Source organism: Mauremys reevesii, linkage group 2, assembly GCF_016161935.1.
Source record: "Mauremys reevesii isolate NIE-2019 linkage group 2, ASM1616193v1, whole genome shotgun sequence".
Classification (NCBI taxonomy): Eukaryota; Metazoa; Chordata; order Testudines; family Geoemydidae; genus Mauremys; species Mauremys reevesii.
The window spans coordinates 147,821,034-147,846,786 of record NC_052624.1 but is presented as its reverse complement, the minus strand read 5'-3'; the positions used below and the strand labels follow the sequence as shown (position 1 = coordinate 147,846,786).

The 25,753-nt window shown below is 50.0% G+C and overlaps 1 protein-coding gene across 4 annotated transcripts in view; it reads right to left on the bottom strand.

The window, feature by feature from the left end:
- Positions 1-25,463, bottom strand: part of ACTG2 (actin gamma 2, smooth muscle) — a 30,545-nt gene extending 5,082 nt beyond the window's left edge. The window contains exons 1-5 of one of the 4 annotated variants that reach the window (XM_039523603.1): positions 25,365-25,463; positions 7,992-8,151; positions 2,758-2,886; positions 1,179-1,289; positions 682-766 (exon numbers count right to left, since the gene is read on the bottom strand). In XM_039523603.1, the coding sequence (XP_039379537.1) occupies positions 682-766; positions 1,179-1,289; positions 2,758-2,886; positions 7,992-8,117 (451 nt within the window). In that variant the 5' untranslated portion in view covers positions 8,118-8,151; positions 25,365-25,463. Of the gene's footprint in view, positions 1-681; positions 767-1,178; positions 1,290-2,757; positions 2,887-7,991; positions 8,152-13,482; positions 13,615-18,830; positions 18,851-22,679; positions 22,902-25,364 lie in introns of those variants that run through there. The other 3 variants (XM_039523601.1, XM_039523602.1, XM_039523604.1) reach the window with 3 other exon arrangements.
- Between the last annotated feature and the right edge of the window lie 290 nt (positions 25,464-25,753).

The following is a 25,753-nucleotide window of genomic DNA, read 5'->3' as shown; positions in this document are numbered from 1 at the left end:
GGGATAACAACACTGCCCTGCCTCACAGGGGCAGCTGAGGATAAATATGTTAAAGTGTGTGAGGCCCTCAGATCTCTACCTATCTAAATACCTTAGACTGGCAAAGAGAGGGACATTTGACTGAAAATACTTTTGCCCCCAGCAGGGCTAAATGCTCTGCTCCGGTATATAAAAGAGGAGGATGGTAGCAGGAAGTTAGAATAACTTTATGATGCAGGGATAGATATCCCCGGCAAGCATGCCAGCCTGTACACCAATGGGACGCGTTCAAATGGAAGGGTTTGCCTGCCTTTGCCCTCCCATCTGGCTAGCACAGACACTGCCGTCACTAACAAGTTCTAGCCAGCAGCAGCTTAGGTCATGCTGTGCTCTTGCCTGGAGTAGCAGCAATACATACTGCACCAAGGCCCCCGGCTTACTAAGAGAAAGCTTACTTTGTGCCATCAGGAGATCTATTATAGGGGACACAGCTGCCAGCATCTCTGCTCCGTCTCAGAGTTGCTCCCCGAAAGAGCAGGATTTAGGCGGACCAATAGTCTGGGCGTCTACCCAGTAGTGGATTTAAACGGTCCTAAGAAAATGCAGCTCCCACTGAATTCAGCGAGAACTGTGAGTGCCCAGCACTTCTGCAAAATCAAGCCGACAGCACATACGCCTCATCAGTGGAAGAGAACTACTCACCAGTAGTACGGCCAGACGCATAGAGGGACAACACAGCTTGGATTGCAACATACATGGCGGGGACGTTAAAGGTTTCAAACATGATCTGAAAAGAATTCCGATTCAAATGTTCAAGGTCAGTGCATTGCCAGGTGCGGAATGCACACAGCACATTTACATGCAACGCATTCCGAAGTGCATTGCTGACTGCGCGATGTCCGATGCGTGCGCACGTACACACACCTATCTAGAGCCAGGAGGGTGCTGAAATGCAAGACGTGCTGCTCTTATCACAGAAACACCTGGGGCGGTTGGGTCCCACAATGCACCCAATAGCCCAATGAATGTAGGTTGAGTTTTCGGTATCTAAACTCTTCAACCACCATCTGGGGTGGGGCTCGGCTGGCTAAATAGAGAATTACATCATCAGTATACAGTCTGGTTGGATTTTCCCCCGGATGGGACAGTGCCGACCATGAGACAAGTGGAGGGAACATTCCAGGAAGTTGATGTTTTACCTGGGTCATCTTCTCACGGTTCGCCTTGGGGTTCAGGGGTGCTTCTGTGAGAAGGGTGGGGTGTTCTTCCGGAGCCACTCGTAATTCATTGTAGAAAGAGTGGTGCCAGATCTAGGCCGGAGAGACAAAACGACAGCGGTAGCTCAGACTCCGTGCTGAAGGATCAGTTCTTCTAACTGGCTCCACGGAGGGAACGGGTATGGGCCTGTCTGCATTGGGGATTCGCAGCAGTTTCAGCCATCAGTGCAGCTGCACCAGGGCAAACTCCTCGTGTACAACGGCTAAACTGAAACTTGCACTGGCGCAGCTTACCCCAGCTTAAAGCAGATGTAAACGCGACTGGTGCATGTGACGGCTTTGCCCTGTCCACACCAGGGGTTGGCAGCAGTGTAGCTATGCTGGTGACTGGAATCAGGGTGAAGCCACAGCATGGACCAGACTTTGGTCTAGAAACGGGCCTGAGCTGGAAAATCCAGACTCACCACATTAACCCCATTCAGCCCCAGAATTAAACCGCAGCTAGAATGCAGCCACAAGACTGCAGCTCGAGAGTGAAGCAAAGAGTCAATGGGGCTCAGATTTTGGGGGCCCGGTCCTACCTCCATCCATCCACCCATATCGGAGATTAAAACTGAGGGCTTGATTTATAATAAAAGGGAACTGAATTCGTACAGCTCGGCTAACATACAAGTTGGGGTCTGCAGTGGGAAGGAGGGGAAGTGACCATCCATCAGGTGTGTAAGCCACATGGAGTAAGAGGGATTGATTAAGATGGTTCGGGGGGGGGGGGGAACAGCTAGGAGAGATAAGAGGACGTTAAGCAAAGGAGAAAACTGGCTGTATGTCAGGAAACACTTCCTGAGGCTGTGAAGTCATCTCCCAATGAATGGGGCAGCAGATTGGACAAAGCCCTGAAAATTAGAAAGGTTTCTGTAGCTGCTATCATTACAGCATGAAGTGTGCCATGTCCCCCTCTAATGGCTGGCCCCCATGGCAGATAACAGCTTATTACCGTCAGCAACTGATGGAGTCATTCCTTTAGCTCAAGCGGTAGAGGCCTGTGGTTTGGAGATAAAGGGTAAAGGATTCAACCCTTCAACCCACAGAGGAGGCTGTTATGTAAATGCTGTAGAAAACAGTCCTGCTTTGGCCACAGCTGATGTACAATGGAAGGACTTTGGCGTTGGACCCAACAATAAAAAATTCACGCAAGTGTCACTACCACAGTCATTGGCTGACACACTGGGGACCACCAGAGCTAAAAGTGCGAGCTGCTACAGCTTGAGTCAAAGAGCCAGCCTCCCTCGTGGGGGCTGTTAAACTCATCCTCCGAGATCAGGCGCAGACGGGGGACTTGCAACACCATCTCCAGTGAGTAACATGAGTACATTTTGAAATTAGGAAAGGAAAATTAAAGTAACCCTTGACTGGCTCACTGGTTTTTCTATTCGACTCAGCAGAAGAGTGGGACTCTTAAATGCAAATGATCAAAACCATTTGAAAAATAACAGTGGAGAAAGTTTGGTGGTTTTTTTTTTGCTGATTGAGTCCAAAGGAGAACAAGAGCTCCCCGCCCTACCTTCTCCATGTCGTCCCAGTTGGTGATGATGCCATGTTCAATGGGGTACTTGAGAGTAAGGATTCCTCTCTTGCTTTGAGCCTCGTCCCCTACGTAGCTGTCTTTCTGGCCCATACCCACCATCACACCCTAGAAAACAACAAGGGAGATGTTAACTGCCAAGCTCGCCTCCATGGGGCAGAAGAAAACTGTCCAGTAGCTCAGATACGCACACTGATCCACGTGCCTATTTATCGTACCATCGTCGGCAGCAGAAATATTGGGCAAAACCGGAGGTTCTTGCTCAGTTTTCATTCAGTCCGACCTTAGGGCCAAACTAATGGGCTCTAATGAGACTATTCCCAGATGAAGGCTTTATTCAGACACTATTTGCACCTATGGAGTTTATTCCTACTTGAAACTGGGGTGAGCTGTGCCAGTGCAAATTGCAGCGCAGCCTGTCTACACTGATGTCGCTGTACCAGTGGCTGAAATTGGGGCAAATTCACAGTGTGGGCAGGCATCCCTCCATGGAGCAGCAACGGTATCAGAATCAGGCCCTTAGAAATGGTTTAAGGCCAGATCCTAATCACCGGTTAGTCCGGAATCCATAGAGCTGCTTTAGAGTTACTCCAGATTCACACCAGCACAGCCCAGCGGAGAATGAGACTCAATCAATAATCATTTTTATGGCCAAATTCATCCGTTACCTGCCATGGATTTACATCAGGGATGATTTAGTTGGGATTGGTCCTGCTTTGAGCAGGGGGTTGGACTAGATGACCTCCTGGGGTCCCTTCCAACCCTAATATTCTATGATTCTGTGATACATTTGGCCCTCAAAACACCCCTCTTTTGCAGCAACCTTGATGCTTTTACAAATGGGAATGAAACAACATGAAAAACCTTCCATGGCGTTGGCAGAATGACACAGCAGCAAGGTCCAGCGGACTGAACACGGGGCCGGGCACCAGGAACTCCTGAGTCCCAACTCCATCTCTGACACTGGAGTCAAGCCTGCTCCCAATGGGGGTCAACTGGAGTTTTGCTGTCCGGCTTCTATAAGAACAGGGCCAGGGCTTACCACTGGCTATGGAGCCTTGGCATTGTCATTTAATCTGTATGGGTCGGTCTACACTGCATTGTAATAGGGTGACCAGATGTCCCGATTTTATAGGGACAGTCCCGATTTTGGGGTCTTTTTCTTATATAGGCTCCTATTACCCCCCACGCCATCCCGATTTTTCACATTTGCTCTCTGGTCACCCTACCTTGTAAACTCAGCTCTGCAGACTCAGTGTTACAAAGCCTGCACTTGAGCGTCCACACTGCATTATAAACCTGGGATTACAATTGCTGGGCCTGGGTCTCACAGCTGTGCTGAAGCGTCCGTACTGTGCCAGGCAGACCTTCTGCCTCGGGTCTGCGGCTTGAGCTGCGTCCACACTGCAAAGTGACAGGGTTGGACCCAAGTCACAGTGGGATTCAGGCTCTAACCCCCCACAGCAGAGTCCTAGGACACAGATTCTGAACACCTGCTGACTCGAGTCAGTCACAAGACTAAGGTGTCCAGCTCCAGTCTGGATCACCCTGATATTGGACATTGGACTATAACCTGTGGAACTAATTCTGAAAGAACTCTTTGCAACTCCAAAGCTCACCATCTCTACTATGAAACTGTCCTAAGAATTTTATTCAAGCCTGTATGTATCATGATCTTTTTACCTATAGTCTCTCTCTTTTCTTTTTAATAAATTTTAGTTTAGTTAATAAGAATTGGCTGTAAGCGTGTATTTGGGTAAGATCTGAAATATTCATTGACCTGGGACGGGGGGGTGGGGAGTAATGTGTCTGGTTCTTTGGGATTGGTAGAACTTTTTATATCATAAACAAGATTTTCAGTAATGCTCATCATATTTGACTTGGCTGTCTGGGTGGGAGCCCAAGACTGGATTCTTTTAAGGGAACTGTATTTTTGGCTTCTGGGTAACCAGTAAGGCATTGTAGGAGCTGTTTGGTTGCTGGCTTGGTGAATCTAATTATTAGAATAACCAGCAGTTTGGGGGATTATCTGCTCCATTCTTCGGGGTTTGCCCTGATTGAGCAATCTCAGTGTGGGCCCCCTGGGCCCATGATCACATGTGTGGACGGAAGAGGGGCTTGGGTTCAAACCTGTGTCAGAGCCAGGGTTAGGGTGCAATGTGTCTCCTCTCCTTTGCTCCCATCTGTAAAGTGGAGATAATAAAGGTACCTGCTTCCCAGGGGCATTGTGAGGGGTGGTTAGTTAAATGCCTGTGCAGCATTTTGAGGCCAGTGGGAGCTAAGTAACAATAAGTAGATTGTTTCAATCAGAGGCAGCTGCCTTGGCTCTGCAAACGTTGGGGGTAAAAGCCCTCTTCCTTCAGATCCCAGGGCAAGATGCAACACAGGGCACCAGCAGCTCTACAGATACTTCCATCTCAGAGCAGTAAAACCCTGACTCAATCCATATGCCAAGCCAGCCAGCAGGAGCAGCAGGCTGACAGCAACTGGCATTCTGCCCAGCACTTGGGCTGCAGCTTTCTGCGTTAGCGGCAGGCTGGCCAGTTTCACAGGTAGAACGCTGAGGCTACCACCACCACCGATTGGGTTAACAGGGCCAACACAGCCCCTAGGATGTGACTCTGCCTGGAGAGCATCCCGTGCTCATCCTAGAAAACTGCCCTCCCATTAAAAAGGAAAATCAGAAGGTTCCCCCTCATACCCACCCCCATCTTTAAATTCACAGTAACTCCACTGGCATCAGCAGAGACCTGGAGTGGCTTTCAGATCAGAACCTGGTCCATGACCTTAGTTTCAGGCCATTGAGGATTCACCCAGTTTCACTACCACTGGGATGGTTTTATCAGCTAGGACTAAAGCCTGCGCTGGAGGTAGTAAAGCAGAGTCCAGCGATCAGCTATATTGAATGCGTCAGAAAGATTGAACACCCTATGTATCATGAGAAACAGATCCTGGAGCACTCTGACAATGGCAGTCTCAAGTCAGCTTCTGGCTCCAGACGGGAGGAGATCATATACCCAGTGTCTGTCCAGACTCTCCTGTTATCATCCTGCCCTGGACTTTAGCCAAATATGCCAATAATGCCGAGAAAGACAGGCTAGCAGGACACAGCCCAGGAATATCATTTGAGCATGGGGTGAACTCCTCAGCAGGTTCTGTTGCTGTAGAATGGGGCCCTACTTCTATGGTGCCAGACAGATGCACAGTACTTTATTAACAAACAAGAACAGGCTGACTCCCTGCCTTAAAGATTTTATGATCTAAGTCAAGACAAGACCAGCAGGGGGAGATCACGAAGGAAGGATTGAGGGTGGGAAAGACTATGTGATCTGTGTTCAATTGGAAGAGGCTGACGTGCACATCTTGAGAGTTAGTTTTATCACATATAAAGTAGTTTACAACTAAGATTCCTTAAAGGGCTTCCACTGGGCAGACCTTTCCTTCTGGATCCTCCTTGCTTTCATGAACACATGGACCAAAGGCTCACAGTCCTTAATCTTCCCCCCCAAGGACTGTGCTCTCTTCCCCCAAGTCAGCTCTCGCACGCAACCCCAGCACTCCTCCCCCGTTTACATTCTGGGTCTGGACACTGAGTTACTTTCAACCCCAGTGGGATCAGACCACCAATGTACTGTTATCGGGCCCCACCTTGGTAATCCGTGCCAGATGCTAGCCGAGATTCAGCCTTTGACAGGAGCAGAGTCAGTGTGGAGCTGGCATTTAAATCTAACACCATCTAATCCCCCAATCGCAGCGCTGCTTACAAAACAATTCACTTCCAGAGAACCACTTCTTTTGTGGTTCCTCCATGGTCGGCCTAAGGTTCCGACAACCCTACCTGCAACCCAGGCCCCTTCCCTGCTCCTCAACTGCATCCCCTGGAATAGCCAATCCTCCTGAAGCATTTAGAAGCACACAGGACAGGCGACATTTCCATCTTAGTTAAACTCTGGAACAGGTTCCCTAGGGAGGTTGTGGAATCCCCGTTACTGGAGGTTTTTAAGAACAGGTTGGACAAACACCTGCCAGGGATGGTCTAGGTTGACTTCATCCTGTCTCAGCGAGAGGGGCTGGACTAGCTGTATATATTTGGGTTTAAGAGTGCTTTGCAAACATTAATTAAGCCTCACAACACTCCTTAGGAGGCAGGGCAGCCCCAGCCCCATTTTATAGATGGGAAAATTGAGGCACGGAGCAGTTATGGACATTCTCAGAAGCATCCCACTCATTTTGGAGGCCCAACTCGAGGCCCTTTAAGCCCAATTTTTTCCAAAAGTGCTGGCCACCCACCACTGCAGCCAAAGCCAGTGGAAGCGGCAGGTGCTCAGTACCTCTTCGGATCACCCCCAGGACGTCTCAAATTCAGCTCTCAAGAACTGGGGCACGCAAAAATCAGTGATGGCTTATGAAAAATGTTGGCTTCAGCCACTTGCCCAAAGTCTGCCACAGTGCTGGGAACCCCAGGGTCCTGACTCCCAGGCCTGTCCTTTGTTATTCGTATTACCATAGGAGTCTTAGTCATGAACCCGCCCCCATGGTGCGAATTGCTGTACAAACACAGAACCAAAAGACGGTCCCTGCCCATAGATGTTACAACCACGTTCTAGGCATGAGCTAGCGATGGTTATCAGCAGAACATGTTTTAGATGGCTATAAGCAACCCACTGACCTCTTGGACTCTATACAAAATTCATCAGCCACTTATCAAAACACCTATTAATCCTATGTTAACCCTTGACACATGGAACTGTAATATAAAAGTTGACCAACAATTCATCAGATTTTAGGGCCTGATTAGGATGGACTGGCTGGGTCACCAACTAGGCTGGTATTAATAATGGAGATATACCTGTCTCCTAGAACTGGAAGGGATCCCCAAGGGTCATTGAGTCCAGCCCCCTGCCTTCACTAGCAGAACCAAATACTGATTTTTGCCCCAGCTCCCTAAGTGGCCCTCTCAAGGATTGAACTCACAACCCTGGGTTTAGCAGGCCAATGCTCAAACCACTGAGCTGTCCCTCCCCAGTCCAAATATCACATGCGATGAACATGAAAAAGCATCTCAGCTCAGTCCACCCCAGCCCAGATTATGCAAGTGTTTTCCATGCAGCATTCCCCTGGATTCAAATGGGACTTCCTCATGCCTTTTGCCTCAGGCCAACAGCATTTTCTTACGGGGTGGGGGTTGACTGCCATTGAGGTTCTTCACAAACCTGGTGACGAGGGCGACCCACTATGGATGGGAAGACAGCGCGTGGGGCGTCATCGCCGGCAAAGCCAGCCTTGCACAGCCCGGAGCCATTGTCGCAGACCAAGGCGGTGGTCTCCTCTTCACACATGGCGGAGCTGAGAGATGCTGGATTTCAGAGGCACCTGGAAGAGGCAGAGATGAAGGGGAATGTTAAAAATTACATGCAGCTCTGAATAGGTATTCAAGGATTGGACCAAATGCCACGCTCAGCTACACCCATCCGACCACAGAGGAGTCAACAGAGTGCTACAGGGGAGTGCAGAATCCAACCCCACATTTTCAAGGAGTTCAACTGAGAAAGAAAGTTCATAAAAGCGATATAGGAAGCAAGAAGCCGGAGCCTCAGCTGGTGTGAATCCATGTAGCTCTGCTGAGGTCAATGGAGTTACAGCAATTTTCCTCTGCTCCGGGTATGGCCTACTGAATGCAAAGATCCTACGGTCTATATATTTGGTCACATACAGAGGCAGGTGAGATGGAGATAAGAGATTCAGATCACTGGGTCTTTATTTACTCAGCTTTATCTGTGCCGGTCACTTCCGGGCCCACTTGGCGTGTAAAACAAATGATTTTTCATCAATCAGAAAATTCAGTCATGAAAAGGCTACACCAGTGGTTAGAACCATCTGACAAAGGCTCAGCCAAATTAAAGGAGCCTTATGCCACACCCAAAAAGCTGCAGCGGGTACATCTTCAAGCCAGAAGGGACCATTACAACCACCTAGCCTGGCTTCCTGGAGAACACAGGCCAGAAAGCCTCACCCAGGGAGTCCTTCATCAAGCCCATAAACTCTGGTTTGACCTACAGCCGATCTCCTAGAAAGAGACCCAGTCTTGACTTAAAGAATCCAGCTGATGGAGACTTCCCCACGTCCAGTGATTAATTACCCTCACATGTAACGTTCTTAACCTTATTTCCACTCTGGATCTGATGACCAACAGAGGGGGAGCGTTCTACTGCCTTCCATTGCAGTCACCCTGCCTCCAGCTCTCAGCAGCTCGCGCCTAAGAGCTGTTAGGAGAAGCACCTCAGTTAGACTCAGCTGCTGAGGTGGAGCACGGGGAGAGAGGCCTCCTCTAAAGTAGTCAGCTCCGAAACCTTGCAGCCAATGCCTTGGGTTGCACTTGGAAGCAGAGAGGATGCCTGGGCCTTGCCCAGAGCACAGGTGTCACAGGCCTGCACTAAACAGGTGTCCCCAAAAGTCACCTTTTAGGGTTGCTTTGGAAGCCAAGTCAAGAGACCTAAGTTTGATTTGCAGTCCTGGTCCTTCCTGCAGAGGCTGGGAGTGAATCACAGAAACTAGACGTGGAGGAGACACGGCAAACTGGGGCACCGCGTGCATGTTGTTAAAGGTGCTCCAACGGGTCCTTTTGGAGACTAGCCTCAATTCTTCTCTCAGCTGCAGCAGCAAGTCCCATTGAATCTCAGGGACTTCAATGGGGTTGCAGTGGAGGGAGAGTAAGATTCAGCCCATTCCCTTTAAGGAAGTTCCTTTTGAGCATCTCCCTACGCTGATCGGGCCTGCACTACAGAAGTCAATGGGAGTTTTGCCACTGATTTACGCGAGCGTAGGTTGAGGTTTTTCAAGAGGTGTGGTCCATGACGTAACAGATGGACCAGCTCAATGAGGAGGTGCAAACTCTGTAGCTGATGGCAGCTATGTAGTGAATGGAATGTCAAGGGGATCCGGCTCTCATGGTTGGAAGCTTGGATGAGAGAACATCCTTGGTCTGATAGACAAGGCCCACATGAAGGCCAGGAATCAGAGAGATGTTAGAAATGAACCTGCTAAAGGGGAAATTTTAACATCATGTACCTAGCTGACAATAGGAAAAAAAATAAATCAAGGGTTCAGAGGGGGATAATCCACCATGGAGTTGACTATAGGTTTTAAACATCCGCCCAGCTTCAGAGGAGCTTCCTTTGATACAAGACCAGGCAGAAATAAAAAAGGTCTCCAAGCCTAACTGGCTTTTTACTACAGCCCATTGGTAAATGTTAAACACAGACATAATAACAGCACTATTGGCATCAATATAACCAGAAATGGGCCCAAGGCCCTGTCTGTCCATCATTCAGTGCATGGTCCAGTGATTTGTATTTTGTTTTAAACTGCATCGCGTGCGCATTAGTTTGTACAGCTGACACCTGGCCAGATGTGCAGTGCTGCACACCTGGAGGAGAAAAGTCTCCAGTCACAAAGTGCAGGGAGACTCTTGTGCTATGAACCGGATAACTCAGTTTAAGTCAGAGGAGTTGCTCTGAAATTACACAGCAGAATCCGGCCCCTTGTATATAAATAACAAAGCCAGCCATACAACTGCTCATTGTCTTTTAATGAGTTAGTTTCCTCATTTGCCCTGTACTTGATAATGCTGACCCCTTGATGGGCAGCCAAAGGGGGGAGATTGGAGATGCCTGGTTTAAATGTACTGCTGTTATGGCCAGGAACCTGTTGGCAGGAAGCAGCTGCACATTAGAAATACAGGGCAGGACTTGAGTCTTCTCTTATAGCACTCACTTAAGTGCAGTTACCTGTGATGGATGCCAGGCCTATCGCATAGCTCCCATCACAGAGGGATGCAACAGAAGGGGATTCCTGACCAGCTGGTAGCATTGCAGAGTAGCCCACAAGGGAAGAAATTGGGGAAGGAGATGGCTTGCAGCCTAGCAGCATTTCTGGACAGCCTGGGGGAATCGTGCTAATGTACATTTCACTGCTTCCCTCACGCCTTTTTAAAATCCCTGGGCCAGATCCGCAGCACCAATGGAGCAATGTCCTTTTACATCCGCTGAGGATTCAACCACCCACGACCATTCTTCCAGTGCTGGAAAACAGTCGTTCCAGGAACTACTCAGATCCAGTGGCAGGCTAATTATCCCTCCTGTTTAAGCTTTTGGAGAGGATTTTCTACAAACTGTATGAAGTCCTCTGGCCTGCCAGCCTAGATGAACTAATGGTTCCTCCTGGCCTTAGAATCTCTGAATCAAACCAGACTGAATTCCAGCCAGAGTCCTAGCTCTTTTACTGTCAGACCTACTGATTCCAAATGGCTCATCCTTCCCTAAAGCAGAAGGCTAATCCATCATCTAGATACACACTAAATTAATGCATCCTGGGTATCTAATTTGGGGGCCTGCTTGATTTTAAAAGAAAAGCGAATAGCAATAATAATGCCGTGCTCAGTCTTATCTAGCGTTTTTCATCCATCCATCCCAAAGCAATTTACAAAGAAGGTCAGTATCATTTCACAGATGGGGAAACAGAGGCAATCCTGAGTCCCAAACCAGTGCTCCGTCCATGAGGCCACACTGCCTCCCCGGTAGTCCTTATTCATAGCCAAGGGTGGCAAAGCTAATATGCTCTCCAGGGCAGGGGCTGCATCTTTTTTCAAGTGTGGTCAATGCCAGGTGGATGCTACAGGACTATAAATAATAATCAATCTTGCAGTCCTTACTCATGCAATTCTCCCACTAAAGTCAGTGAGAGTTTGCTTTGAGTGTGACCCCTGATGTAAGAGACCTGCCCATGAAATAAGCATAATATTTTACACCCCAGCATCCAATGGAAAATCCACTGTAAAAAGAGAGACATGAGGAAGTTAACATGATTGATCAAAAATAATGAATGCGAGCCCAGATTCTGATCTACCCATGCCAGTCACAGATGAGTTACTCCTGAGTCATGCCAGCGGAAGTGTAATCAGAATTAGGCCCCCATGTCCAGTCAATGCAATGTATACACTTCAGTGCAACTGGTAGCATATGATATGCCTCTGTAGACATTCGTGCATGTTGTGAGGTCTGGAATCACACTACATGTGTGAAATATTTCTGTAGTCAGTCAGATTCTCTTCAGTTCCACCGCCTTCAATAGGAATGATGTTAGATTTATGCTGATGGAACTGAGATCAGAATCTGGTCCAATCCGACTTCAAATGGCTGTAAATCAGGGCAGAATCCGACCCTTTGTCTTTCGTTTAACCTTACATCTCTCTAGAAAAGCCCCTTGGGCTCAAAGCAGAAATAAAAATATTGGCAATTCTGTTGCAGGGGGAGAAGGGAGAGGAATACCTCCGCTTCCTGGCAGCATCAGTGGGGTAGACCCCCTCCCTTAACTGCAGCAGTAACACTGATCTATTCCTCCAGAACACTGGAAGACAGAGGGCTAGATGCTGATTTCATTTACACCGGTGCCAGTCTAGAGTAAGCCTAATAGCTTCTGTGGAAACCAGCATCAGCCTCTAACCTACATTCCTGAAGTTAACTTCTCCACTTTGAACAGCCCTATCAACTACGGTTTCTCCCCAGAGAATATTGTAATTCCCCTTCAAGGCAAATTCCCTGCTATAAGAGACCGCAGAGGCATGAAGGCAGGTATCAGCTCTCTGAAAAAAAAACGCAGGCAGTTTTCCTTTTATCCAGCTTGCAACGGTCCCTAATGTCCATAATTCTTTATCAGCATGAATCAGAGCCTGAGACAAACCACACTGGGGCTCGAGTAAACACAAACAGGAGGCTACATCACAGGCTTTCCCAAAAATGGAAATAGTTTTCCCAACTCCTGCTTTGCAGAAGGCCACTCCCAACATTTTGCTTCCTGTCTGGAGACAACGTGAAGCAGCTCCTACAATAAGATGCAGCCCAGAGGAGGGGGGAGACAAAGCTGTCAGCATTTACCGCTGAGCCATGTCAATTTCAGTTCCCACTGAAGACAACAGAGCATTATTAAGAACAAGTGGCCAATAAGAAACAGGCGAAACTGATCAACTCAAATGATCTGTTCTATGTATAAGATTAATAACCCTCCTTCCCCACTCTTCAGCCCCACCCACCAAGTTCTGGTTTGTGTGTGCTGCCCTCTGGCCCACACCTGTGTCACACAAGCCTGTATCATCCAGGGAGCTCAGCACATTGCAGGATAGGGCTCTGCAGACTGTTTGTAAGTGCCATGCACACACGCTGTAAACAATGCATCCTAATAGCAGCCCACTTTGCTGCTGTATTAACTTTCCTATTGCAAAACCAGAACTGTAACATGAGCGTTAAAAATCACAGCAGTCCAAAACGTAGATGCAGCCTGGCTTCTCCAGGCATTCTAGGAAAACTGCAGCAGTCAAAGTCTTTTCTGCTTGATAGCTGCAGACACTAAGATTATGCTGCATCCCAGAGTTTCTCTCTGTCTCCCTTTACATGATGCATATTTCAAAGGATCAAAGAAAGAGATAATGCAGCTGCTTCCCCTTCTGCTGCTACAGCCTCCACACAAGTCCCCCCCAAAGGGCACATGCTGGGAGCAATTTGCAGGTGCAGCCAGAGCCCGTGACTTAACAGCAACACGATTAAAACAATGTTATTCTTGTAGGATTCCCATCTCACCCCTAGATGGACCTTCTGAACCTTAGCAAGGCTTGTGAGAGCAAAGAGAGAATAGATCTTTTGCAGTACTCACCAAGTACACAAGAGTTCCTTTCCTCTGGGACTGCGCTCTGATGTGCCTTTGGTATAAATACCAGCCAGACTATGAAACCTCAGAGGCGGATCCTCCTTAAACAGAGCCCCTAAAAAGGCTAACTGATGGTGTGTTAGCCATATGGCCATATAAGGTGTTTTATTTCATTATACTGACCTCGGACTCATGGTAGAACTAAGCACAGTTAATTATTATAAGAAAAATGTATGCAAGAGTATTTGGGAGGCAACACCCCCTTAGTGAATCTGTTCCTTTTATGCTACACTTTGATAAACAAGTTCCACACAAGTCCTTATAAGCTACATTCAAAAAGGAAGTGGAGTCACCTACAATTCCTGGAGAGAGAAAGATACCAAGAATGGCATTGGGGCCTCGGCCGTCTGGCCTGTGGGTCTCACTCTCAATTCAGAGTAAAGGAGGAATGCCGGAAAAGTGGAAGTATTTCATTGAAAGCAATGATTGGAATTTGGTGCTGGTCTGCAGCTCTTGGACACGTCTGGCTATTTATTTGGTTATTTAAACTAGGGGTGTGAGCCAGCAGTTAAAAACCAATGTGAATCCAGAGTCACTCCAGATTTACAGAGGTGGACAGTGACTTAAGGCCTAATCCTGGAATAAGATTGCAGCACGTGCATAAAACTCCATTGATGTCACCGAGGTTCTGCTGGCCCTGAGCCTATTGCAGATTGAGTCTTTATCAGGGTGTAAGAGAACAGAATTTGGCCCACCTGCGTGGTGCAAATCCAGAGCATCTTCACAGACTTCAGAATCAAGCCTCTGGATTTACAGTGGTAGAAAAGAGCTGGATGTGGCTCAGAGTCTGAATTACATACCAGCATGTCAGCACCATTATCACATTATTCTCCCTTCTTTTAGAGCTGTCAACTTAATTCCAGCATTCTGCTATTGCAGCCCACCCATCCTAGAGTTACTGCACTAAAGTCACTAGAGTGCCTCCAGGTTTACACCAGCTGCACATGAAAGCAGAGCGTGGTCCGCCATCCTGCCAATCCCACAAAATGGCCCCGTTCCCGCTGCTGTTGACATCGGCAGTAAAAACCCCCGTGATGTCAGCAGAAGCACCTCCAGTATGGTGGTTGTAGCGGGACAGGTGCTCAGTTGGTGTAAGCCAGCAGCATAACTCCAGTGAAGTCATGGGGCTAGGCAGACATGCACCACCTCGGGGAGGGATAGCTCGGTGGTTTGAGCATTTGCCTGCTAAACCCAGGGTTGTGAGTTCAGCCCTTAAGGGGGCCACTTAGGGATCTAGGGCAAAATCGCTACTTGGTCCTGCTAGTGAAGGCAGGGGGCTGGACTCAATGACCTTTCATCGTCCCTTCCAGCTCTATGAGATGGGTATATCTCCATATATTATAATCTGGCCTGAGATTTAGCAGGATGGTAAAGAACAAAATACTCCCCTGCCCGTCAAACAGGACTGATCCTACAAACTCTCGCTTGCACCACGCTCAGCGCTCGCAACTTCCCTGGGCCTACTTGTGTACTTGCCTAATTCACGCATACACAAGAGTAGCACATCTAGGCAAAGAACAAGAGGAATGTGCAGTTACAGAGGGGTTGACTGTGAATGTGCAATGAACAGGCATCAGATTTCAGACCCAAGTCCATTATATGGGGGTCCCATGGACTTTAATGGCAATTCTGCATCCAAGAAGCTGGAAAAATCCAACCCTTTGCAAGGTGGGGTTAAATGTAACTTCACCTTTAAAACAAAGTGTAGCATCACATTCTGGGCATGGAGCTGGTTCCTCCCCATAGCTCCTCCTTTTCAGCATGATCTTTATCTATATTAGACCAATCAAAACTATGGTAAAAGAACATTAAAGCTGTAAAGTCAAACACTCAAAAAAGCTAGGAAATGCCAGTATTAAGGTTGCCTGTGTAATCTTAATTCAACCCAGTTCTGTGTGTTTGTGTAACCCACACACCTCCTGAGGGTGGCGTACTGTCCCATCGAGCGGTACCAAGACCACTTAGACAGAGATGAATGAGTTTGCTCTACAGCCTTAGCTAATAGCCAGTTGGCTTTTAGCTCATGCAGGAAAGGCTCAGGCACTAAGCTCCAGAGGTCCCCAGGTTCGATCTCACCTGCTGACAACCGAGCTCTGTGGGTGTTACACATGCATTACGACACAGTCTTCAATTACATGATCACACGCTGGTTTTTCCACCCCACCTGTGCCTCATGCAGCACTCAGGATGGGAAGAAATCAGTCATACTGCAGAACCATGTATTTTTCTCTAATCTCACTCTTGGAAATGGTCAAACTGCTTTGGCTGAAATTTTCCAAAAGAAAATGCAGCCAGAGGCAGACTCCCCAGCCTGGAGAATTTCAGCCCAAATTATTAAAGTCTGATAACATAACCAGCTAGTAACAGGGTCTGATCATGGGAAATGTTGCACAATCTTAATGGCAGGAGGTGGTACCAGTCCCACCTGTAATACCTTGGCTGAGCCCTTTGGAAGCTTGTTGGTCTACTGACATGTGCTCCTAAATCACTTAGGCACAGAGGGAAATCCCACTCTTTATTATCTCTCTGTATGACAATAGCGCCCAGCTGAGGATCAGGGTCCATTGTGCTTGATGCTGTACAAACGTAGTAAAAAGACAGTCCCGGCTGGAGAGGTCGTGCAACCTAAGGTTACGGCAGGACATGGCCAGTGGAGGAAATAGACAAAACAGGTGCTGATGGTGAATTGGGATTATTAATCAGAATTAGTAACAGATTTAATTTACTCAAACCAGATGGAAATGACAGTGCTCAGATCCCAGTGATGGGTCTCCAGGGCAGACACACAAATGTACATCAATATCAGAGTCTCCCTGGCTGGAAAATTCAGCTTCCCCATCACTCAGAAGACAACAGCCCATTAACTGGCATGCTGAACAATACGCTCTGCTTCTATTTATAAAGCACATGCATGTCCCTTTCTAGGATTATAAAGTACTCTAATATAGCCTGTGGGTGACGCTGCCTACTGTGAGCCACAGCTGGGTAACACTTACACGGGACTCCAAAACAAATGAGAGTCATTTATAATATGAAGGGATCTCCTCTGTCACTTTGTAATCATGGATTGCGATGCACTGGCTAATACATACCATTGTCTGCTGCTGGACTGATTCAGAACGGCTCAGTTGTGTGTCCCTGGCCCCCTACTGCTAAAAGCTAAGTGGAGAGTCTCCTTTAGCTCACAGTGGTAGGAGCCAGTGCTCTTAGAGGACAGAAGATCTGAGCTCCAAGTAGACACGAGAGGCAGCAGAGTCACAATGATGAAGTTCCCATGCTCTTAAACACTACCTCAACATTTCTTGGAAAGTGGATTTATTGTAGTGGCCAGGCAAGGAAATTTGCTATTTCAACCCCCTTGCTGCAGCTTCTGCTGCACTGGAATGTCTGTTGTCCTACGGGCTGCCTCTCTGAATAAAAAAAAACAAAACACTAGGGCCCTAGGCACCACTTCTGATCTGACCATTGCCTAGCACGTGTGGCCCATTCAGTAGAACAGAGTAGTTCTAAGGACCTCAGAGGACTTCCTGCCATGGCTTGGACACAAGGCAGGGTCACCTTGCAGTCTTCTGATTTTTCAACTCCTTGAGCCAAGCCTCCTTGAATCCTACAACTACTGGATACTTTAAATGTTGGTGTGAGCATGGAGCTATACTTCAAGGGCATTCTGACTTGTAGGTCCCCAACAGACAGACAGACAGACATACAGCTCAAGTGGGGGAGGGAATATCTTTTCTTGGACCAAATTCTGTGGGTGAGAGACACACTTTCAAGCCACCCAGCGCTCTTCTTCAGGACTGGACAAGGTGCTCCGAGCATCACCGCACAATGCAGGGTGGAGCGCTCACCCACAGAAGCTGGTCCAAGAAAAGAGATTACGTCCCCCACCTTGTCTGGCTAATATCTTGGGACTCACATGGCCACAGCTACACTGCATGAAGCTCCAGTGATGGTTAGGTGACTATCAGGAGCTTCCCTGGAGTGTTTGTCCACCCCACCCTTCTACAGCCATCTTCACTTCCAAACAGACTGCTAGTCCATGGTATCTGATGTCCTCCTTCAGACAACAGCCAATGCTGGATTATCCAGATGACAGCATCAACCTCCCTTAAATAGAGTTCACTTTGCTGATACCATGGGAGTTGTTTCTCCATGAGCCCAGCTGCTGATCATTAGCATCTGCTGGAGCAGCTGGACTGATAAAGCCCTCGGCATTTTGTTGTAGCTGGTGTCACTGAAGATGTGTTTCTTGTTTGCACAGGCCCAAGAGCCTTTTAAACTGAGTGTTTCCCAGGCAAAATCCTATTGAAGTCAATGGGAATTTGCCAGAGTAAACAGCATAGGCCTGATTCCGAACTCACTTATACCGGGTTACTCCACTGATGCCAGGGGAGTTCCGCTGCTGCAAAACCAGCTCAAGGTCTGGAAGAATCAGGCCTCCAGCCAAAAGCGAATGAGGACCACAACCACCAGTGTTGTCATCTCCTCCTGGACCTCAAAGACTGAAACCCCCAGGGTGATTCCCATCTTACCTGTGCTAAGTTTTAGTTTATGGCCACAAAAGAGCCAACTTCGGGACTTAAGACCTGGCTCTTACACTGTCCTCTTCAAAGTGCTTTATAAAGGGGCTCATTATTCCCCCTATTTTACAGATACGGGAAACCGAGGCACAGGGCAGTGAAGTGACTTGTCCACGGTCAGCTGCAGCCAAGCCAGGAACAGAACCCAGGTCCCCTGAGACCCAGCCCAGTGCTCTGTCCAGTAGGGAAGACTGCAGCTTACAGCAAACAGGAGGGAGAGTGCTCACAGAGCAGCTAGTAGAGATGCCCAATAAGGAGTCCTGACTGGCAAATCATTGAATGTGCTTAATCAATCCCCCCATTTCCTGGGAAGGAAGGGGAACCTCTTGAGGGGAAGAACTGGGGGTGGGGCCATCTTGAAAACGACTTTGAATAGTTTTGTCCTGGATGCAGATGACCCCACTTGTAGGTCTGACATGGCACCAGCTTCCAGGCCTAGATGCAAACACTGAATCACCCACTGGAGAGCTGGTAATCTCCCCTTTCCAATCGTACAACGCTCCCATTTTTAATCCCTGTTATTCTGAAAGAGATCAGATTTAAAGCCCTCATGTGTCCGGGACCAAACATGGCCCTGGCTTGGGCAAGCCAGCAGTGGAATGGTTTCGGTGCCAGGCAGGAGGGAACAGCCATATTTTGGAGCAAGAAGAAAGCATTCTGGATTCTGCTCAGAGATCTGGCATGTCAGATGGAGTTCTAGGGGAAGCCGCTTACTCGGTTGAATGTAGAGGAGACAGTGCTTTGAGATCCTTGGAAGAAAGGCACCTGTGGAAGGAAAATGTTATTTTCTATTATAAATAGCATCATGTCCAGGAATTGTTGATGGTGGCCATGTAAAGGCTGACACTAATTATTCTCTGCCAGAAGAGGATTCAAGTTAATTGCCACAGTCAAAATATTTCCATGCCAAGAGAGCTTGCTTTGAAATCACAGGAGCTGCAGCATATGGCCAGTGATGCTAGTTCGGAGGAGCTGAAACTAATTGGAAAGCAGGGCAGCTGGTGTAATAAATAACACAGCACTCCGACCATTGGGCAAAGCAGGGGAACATGCCGCCTTTGTGAAGTACTTAATAAGCCGGCAGCTAGATTCTACGCTATTCACAAAAGTGAAAGGGGAGGCAGTGTTGCCTAGTGGATAATGTTCTAGCTTGGGAGTCAGGAAACCTGGATTCTATTCCTGGCCTACTCGGTGACCTAGGCAAGTCACAGTCCCTCTTTGTGCCTCAGTTTCCCCATCTGCAAAGTGGGGGTTATACAAGAGCTAGGTTATTAATAGGACATAAAAAAAGCCAGTCTCAGGGAGCAGCTGGCTCAGGGGATTGGTCCCAGAGCTTGTCATCTCTAGGTTAGTGCTTCAACTCCCTCCAAACCATTAGGTGTTCAGTGTCCCGTGTGAAACAAAGGTTGGTGGGTTTTTTTTGTTTTCTTGGGGGGGGGGGGGGGGGTTGCAAGAGGGGGAGGGGAAGAGTCTCAATCCAGATCACAGCAGACAAGTGACCCATCACCAAACACCAGCAGAGCTATTGTTTGTATGTTGGTAGCACCGAGGTGCCCTAGTCACGGACCAGGCCGTCAGCGTGCAAGGTGCTGTACAACCACAGAATCGGCCCTGCCCCCAACAGCTCACAGCCTAGGTGATGCCCCCTCCTGCTGCCAGTCTCAGGAGAAATCCCACAGCCTGAACTCCCTGCTCCTCCCCAGAATGGATCCCTCCAAGGTGGACGGAGGTACGCAAGCAGAGCCATGTTATGGGGATGCACAAGGAACTCAGTCTCCAGCACTGCCCATGTGACACCTTTCCTGAGCACTAAAGGCTCCTACCCACAAGGTGTCAGGTGATCCTGGGAATCTAGGGGCTGCCACAGTGGGGATTGAATCAGGGACCTCCTGAGCCAGAAGCACATGCTAGGCAAGCAAGGCTGTGTTGCACAGGGGGTCTACCACCACCTATCCTCTAGGGAATCAGTAACACAGGCTCCCCATGAGCTACACAGCCGCTTCTCCTCGCTGGCGCCTAGGGCGCTCAGCACCTGGCAGGATCAGACCCTGGGCGCACATGAACTAAGAAAATCCCCTGCGCAGGAGCAAATCATAGACTTGTAAGACTGGAAGGGACTGTGTCACAGCAGACACCTCACCAGCCCTGCTCCCCCCCCATACGGCACAAAGGAAGCCCTTGAGAGCAGCCAGCTCCCTGCCACAGCTGGTCAGCAAAGGGGACCTGTAAGCCAGTAGATCCTCCAGCTCACACTGGACTTGGCACCTTCCCATCCGTGCAGGCGTGTGGCCTGCCAGGCCAACCGAGGTTACAGTTGTGACACCTTTCTCCTGATCTCCTTCCTCCCCTTTGCCTTGCAGGGCACCGCATACTCCAGCTGCTGGAGGAGCTCTTGGCAAACTAATAATGAAGTCCCCCGGCCTTAACGGAGCCGGCACGAGATCCAACCAGATGCGGAGAAATTCCCTGCTGCCTTTTTAAGGGAAATGTGTCTGTTGCACAGGAGAGAGGAGGGACCCTCCTAGTGAGTGCAGCAGGGTGAGAGAGAAAGAAATATCTCCGGGCAGGCAGGGTGCAGCACATCGAGGGAGAAAGCAGGAGCTCCCAGTGAGGAGAGGCAGCTGCTGACACCTCAGGAAAACAACCATTTGTCTTTGATTAACCAACAATCCAAACCGTTTTCAAACACCAATAGCCAGGGGAAGGCAGGTGTGAGCCCTGGTTTACAGATTGGGAAACTGAGGCACAGGACGGGCAGGGCCCAAATTTTCCCCCCCTCCCTGAAAACAACCACTGATGTCAGATGCCTGGATTTTGGGGAGCCCGGCTTGAGATCTGATTCTCAAGTGCTGAGCACCAGTGACTCCAATCAGTGTCGAGGGGAGTGGCAGGTGCTCAGCACCACTGGACATCAGGCCTCTGTGTCTCATGTGGGGCACCCCACATCGATTGCTAGCAGACCCACATGTTTCCAGCCTATAGCACCAGTATAGGACTAACTGTTTGCAGCTGCTCCCTGGGGCAGCCCCACCAGTCATCCTGACCTGGGCAGAGGGACTGACAAGTAAAGCTCGACTAAAAAGAAACAAAAAAAAATCAGTATCAAGCTTCAAGGAACCTAGTGAGATTCCTGGGATAACCTGTCCATTAGTCATCTTGGTCTAGTACAGAGGTGGGCAAACTGCAGCTCGCAGGCCACATCTAGCCCATGGGACCGTCCTGCTCGGCCCTTGAGCTCCCAGCCGGGGTGGCTATCCCCCAGCCTCTCGCCTTCTGTCCCTCAGCCGTGCCGCCAGCGCTCTGGGCGGCGTGGCTGCAAGCTCCTGCCAGGCAGCGCGTCTGGCTCTGGCCAGGCAGCATGGCTGCCTGATGTGCTGCTCTGAGCGGCATGGTAAGGGGGTTGGAGCAGGGTGAGGTCCCGGGGGGGGGGCAATCAGGGGGCAGGAAGTGGGAGGGGGCAGATAGGTGGGAGGGGGCCAGGCTGTTTGGGGAGGCACAGCCTTCCCTACCCGGCCCTTCATACCGTTTTGCAACCCCGATGTGGCCCTCAGGCCAAAAAGTTGGCCCACCCCTGGTCTAGTACATAGCGGCACTGGACTGGAAGTCAGGAGACTCAGACTTCAAGGCCAGAAGGGACCATCGTGATGATCTGCACATTGCAGGCCACAGAACCTCACCCACTCCTGTAACAGAGCCCTAACCTGCGTTGTATTGCCAATGCAGCCACTGACTCACTGGGAGGCTTTCAGCAAGCCTCTCTGCCTGTGTCTCTTCTCTGTTCAGACCGTAAGCTCTTTGGGGTAGGGGATGCCTATTACTACATACAGCACCAAGCGCAATGGGCCCCCAGCCGGGCACCTGTGGATGCTGCTGCAATACAAACAACAAACAGCAGCTTTGTTGTTACTGTTGGCAAAGCCCCAGGCACAGGGTGGGATGTGAGCCCTTTTCTCCAGTTTCACTGCATTGCAGGAGCGGCACAGCTGGCTGGAGCGAGGGCAGAACAGAGCGGAGCAGGGTCTGGGGCTGTACCAACCATGACTGGAATGCTATAGCCCGAAGGATCACAAACCGTCCAGCCAACGCTCATTAGAGCCTCACCCACTGCCTGGGAGATCAGTGCTAATTGTATCCCGTTCGCCAAGCAGGGAGGTGGTCAGCAACCTGCTGATATTTACTCAGTGAGTCAAACAGCAGAACGAGAACCCAGGAGTCCAGGAGAGGACCTAGTGAGGTTTCTTTCTCTCTCACCCTGCTGCACTCACTAGGAGGGTCCCTCCTCTCTCCTGTCCAGAGTCGCTTCCCGTCTGCCCACCGCTAACCACAAGAGCCACACGCCCCTCCTGGCCTCAGGAACCCGTAGACCTGAGTCTCTTCGGCTCCCTTCTCCCTCCCCAGAGCTGGAAATAGAACCCAGGAGTTCTGGCTCCCAGTTCTCTGCTGCCCCTACAGAAGAGTTCATTACGCTTGTAATTCTCTAGCCTGGTTAACATGTCAAAATATGCCCTAGCTAGCACCACATTTCTCCCCTGCTCCCTTACTGCTTTGCACACCACGCCTCACCTGGTGCCCAGAACTGTGCCAGAGGCTACAGCAAGTCCCAGAAGGAGGAAGAATTCAGTGTAGTCGCTCTGCTCCACAAGAGTTAGACTAAACAGAGAGACGCGCGAACAAGCCCATCTCCCCACGGAGCCCCCGTGAATCCCAGCAGCCCATGAGGTCTCCCTGAAAACCAAAGGCTTCCCCCTACCCCAGCTAGGCCCTGCGAGAGAGACTGCAAGAGAGTCCTGTCCTGCAATTAAAGGCTGCTCTGAGAAACTGCAGCCCAGTCACCGATGCCGGGTTTACATTGAACAGCATCCAAAGATGAGGTCACAGAGGCAGAGGGTTGCCATATATGACATTACCAGGGGCCAGGGGAGCTTTTAACAGGAGGCAGCAGCTGTGCACATGCTTCACACAGCTGGATGCTGCTCTACACCAGAGGTGGGGGATTTATGAGTCTTCAATGCTAGTGGAACTGTTTTCCCCCAAGCCTGATTCACAGAGGGTGCAAGTCTATTCCAGGCCCAACTAGGGGGCTTTAACCCAAGCTATAGCAGCTCATGCATATAGCTTTGGAGGGCTCCGGTTTGATTCCCCATATGGCAGCCAGCGCACACTCTTTCAGGAAAGCCTGGCATAAAGAGGGAGAGCTGGGGTCAGAGATCAGCAACCAGGTTTTTCCCCAAAGAGCTCGACATGCTGGGTGCACTTGGGAGTGCTGAGGCATTCTGAGAGCGGCCCATCAGCGTCACTGTGGGGGCTGCTCGCTTTTGTCAAAAAAAAATCTGGCCCTTACTAAATGGGAGCTGAGCCCTTTCGCTTGATTGTGGCTGCCGAGACCTTGGAAACCTGCCCCAGGGAGGCTCTTGCTAGGAGAGAATCCAAAACCACCAGAGCCAGTTGTCAAGCTTGCGAGTTTCTCCCGTGGTTAGGCAAGGCTTGATGCCCAGTGGTGCTGAGCGACCAGAGCTGCTCTCAGTACCTCTGAAGAAGTCTGGTCACTAATGACCACACTGTGTCTATACTATCCTGAGGCTGCAACACTGGGGGAAGTTGAAAGGCGGCCCATGGATCTCTGCTAGGGTCACTCGCTCCCCTCCCCATTCATTATCTCTTGTGCCGAGAAGCACTTAGGGAGAATCTGTGGAAGGGGGCGTGGCCTTTACCTCTGCAACCCTCCCGCTCCCCGAGGATATCAGGGGGAGGGAAGGCAGGAGTTCATAGACTATCAGGGTTGGAAGGGACCTCAGGAGGTATCTAGTCCAAGCCCCTGCTCAAAGCAGGACCAACACCAACTAGATCATCCCAGCCAGGGCTTTGTCAAGCCTGACCTTAAAAACAGTTTGGTTTGATTCATTCACACCTTGAGATATGAAATCCCTGAAGGGTTTCTTGCATCCCTCCTCTAAAATGAAACAGCTGCTAGACTCTCTCCAAGTATGTCGATAGCCCCTGATACCAATGTGCCCCACAATCTAACATTCACCCTCACAACACCCCTTTGTTTAGACTCCTTGGGACAGTGACTGTCTATTCTGCATTTGTACAGCCCCTAGCACAACAGGGTGCTGGGCCAAGCCTCAGGCTCCTAAGTGCGTCAGTAATATTGCATCTGATGAAGTGGGCATTCACCCATGAAAGCTCATGCTCTGATACATGTTAGTCTATAAGGTGCCACAGGACTCTTTGCTGCTTTTACAGTAATATAAATATTACCCCTACTTAACAGAGGGGGGGGGACTGAGATGCAGAGACTTGTCCAAAGTCACAGAGGAAAGCTGTCAGAGCAGGGATTCAACCCAGATCTCCTGAGTGCGCTAATCACTAGACCATCCCCTGGGAAGACTCAGGGCTTGGAAGCAGTCTGGTAAGTCCTATGACGCTCCCAGGTAGAACGGGTCCAGAGCTGCACGTTTCAGGCTGTGACACACAAAACAAGGGTCATTTAAAAAAAAAAAAATCAAGGAAAAGCCCCAACCGTAAGTGTTGTGAGGCGGCACCGGTCGGGTCGACCGCATGGCCTCAGCTGGTTTTGAGATTCTAAAAAGCAATGCAAGTAAACATCAAAGCTATTAGCCACCTTGTAAGGGTCCGTGTACGGGTCCCCTTGTCAGGTGAGGGGTCGCTCTTCGCCTTTGGGGCGCCTGGGAACCAGGCCGCCTCACTACAGGAGGCTGAGCAGCCGTTCAGTTTTAAAGTCCACGCCCTAAATCAGGGCAGGGCAACAGGCAGTAGTCCTGGGCTCAGACCCTCAGGCAGGGGCTGAGCAAACAAACAGTAGTTCAGTTTGTAAAGCCCAAGCCCTAGCTCAGGGCGGGGCAGCAACACAAATACAGGGCTCAGGCCCTCAGGCAGGGGCTGAGCAAACACACAGTTCAAGTCTGCAAGGCCCAAGCCCTAGCTCAGGGCGGGGCAGCAACACCAGCACAGGACTCAGACCCTCAGGCAGGGTTGAGCCGGAACTGGTAAGTCCAGGCTTCTACGCCTGACTGTTGGGGTGAGGGGGAGACTGCCACCGTGGGAGGGGGGACACAGGCCCACCCACTCCACTGCGTCCCAGCCCGGGGCCCTAGCAGTGGCGTGGATCCGCTGCAGTCAGTGGGGATCCTGGCTGCAACGCACTGACATAGGCTCAGAGTCGGCTACAGCCAGACTGGGGTCGGCTATCCCCAGGCCACTTCCAATCTCCCTCTCCATTGGTACCCGTGTTGTCGTGGCTTCGGAAGGGGGGTCCACCAGCATCGGCTCCTCAAGACACGGGTGGGCTCGACTCCTCCTCTGGGTCACGAGAGCGAGGCAGGCTCGGCCAGTCCTCCTCACAGTACCGGGCTCGGGGCAGGCTCGGCCAGTCCTCCTCACGGTACCGGGCTCGGGGCAGGCTCGGTTCAGCAGGAGCTCGGGCACCAGCGTCTGTCCTCTCCTGCGGCCAGGGCGCAACTGAGCTTTGGGGCCAGGACTTTATACTTCCTGTCCCGCCCCTTGACTTCCGGGGGGCGGGGACAGGCAGCAGTGACTCCGCCCACTTCGGCAGCTGTGCTGGCTCAGCCCCCTCGGGTGCAGCTGGGAGCCAGGCTGCCTCACTACACACCTCC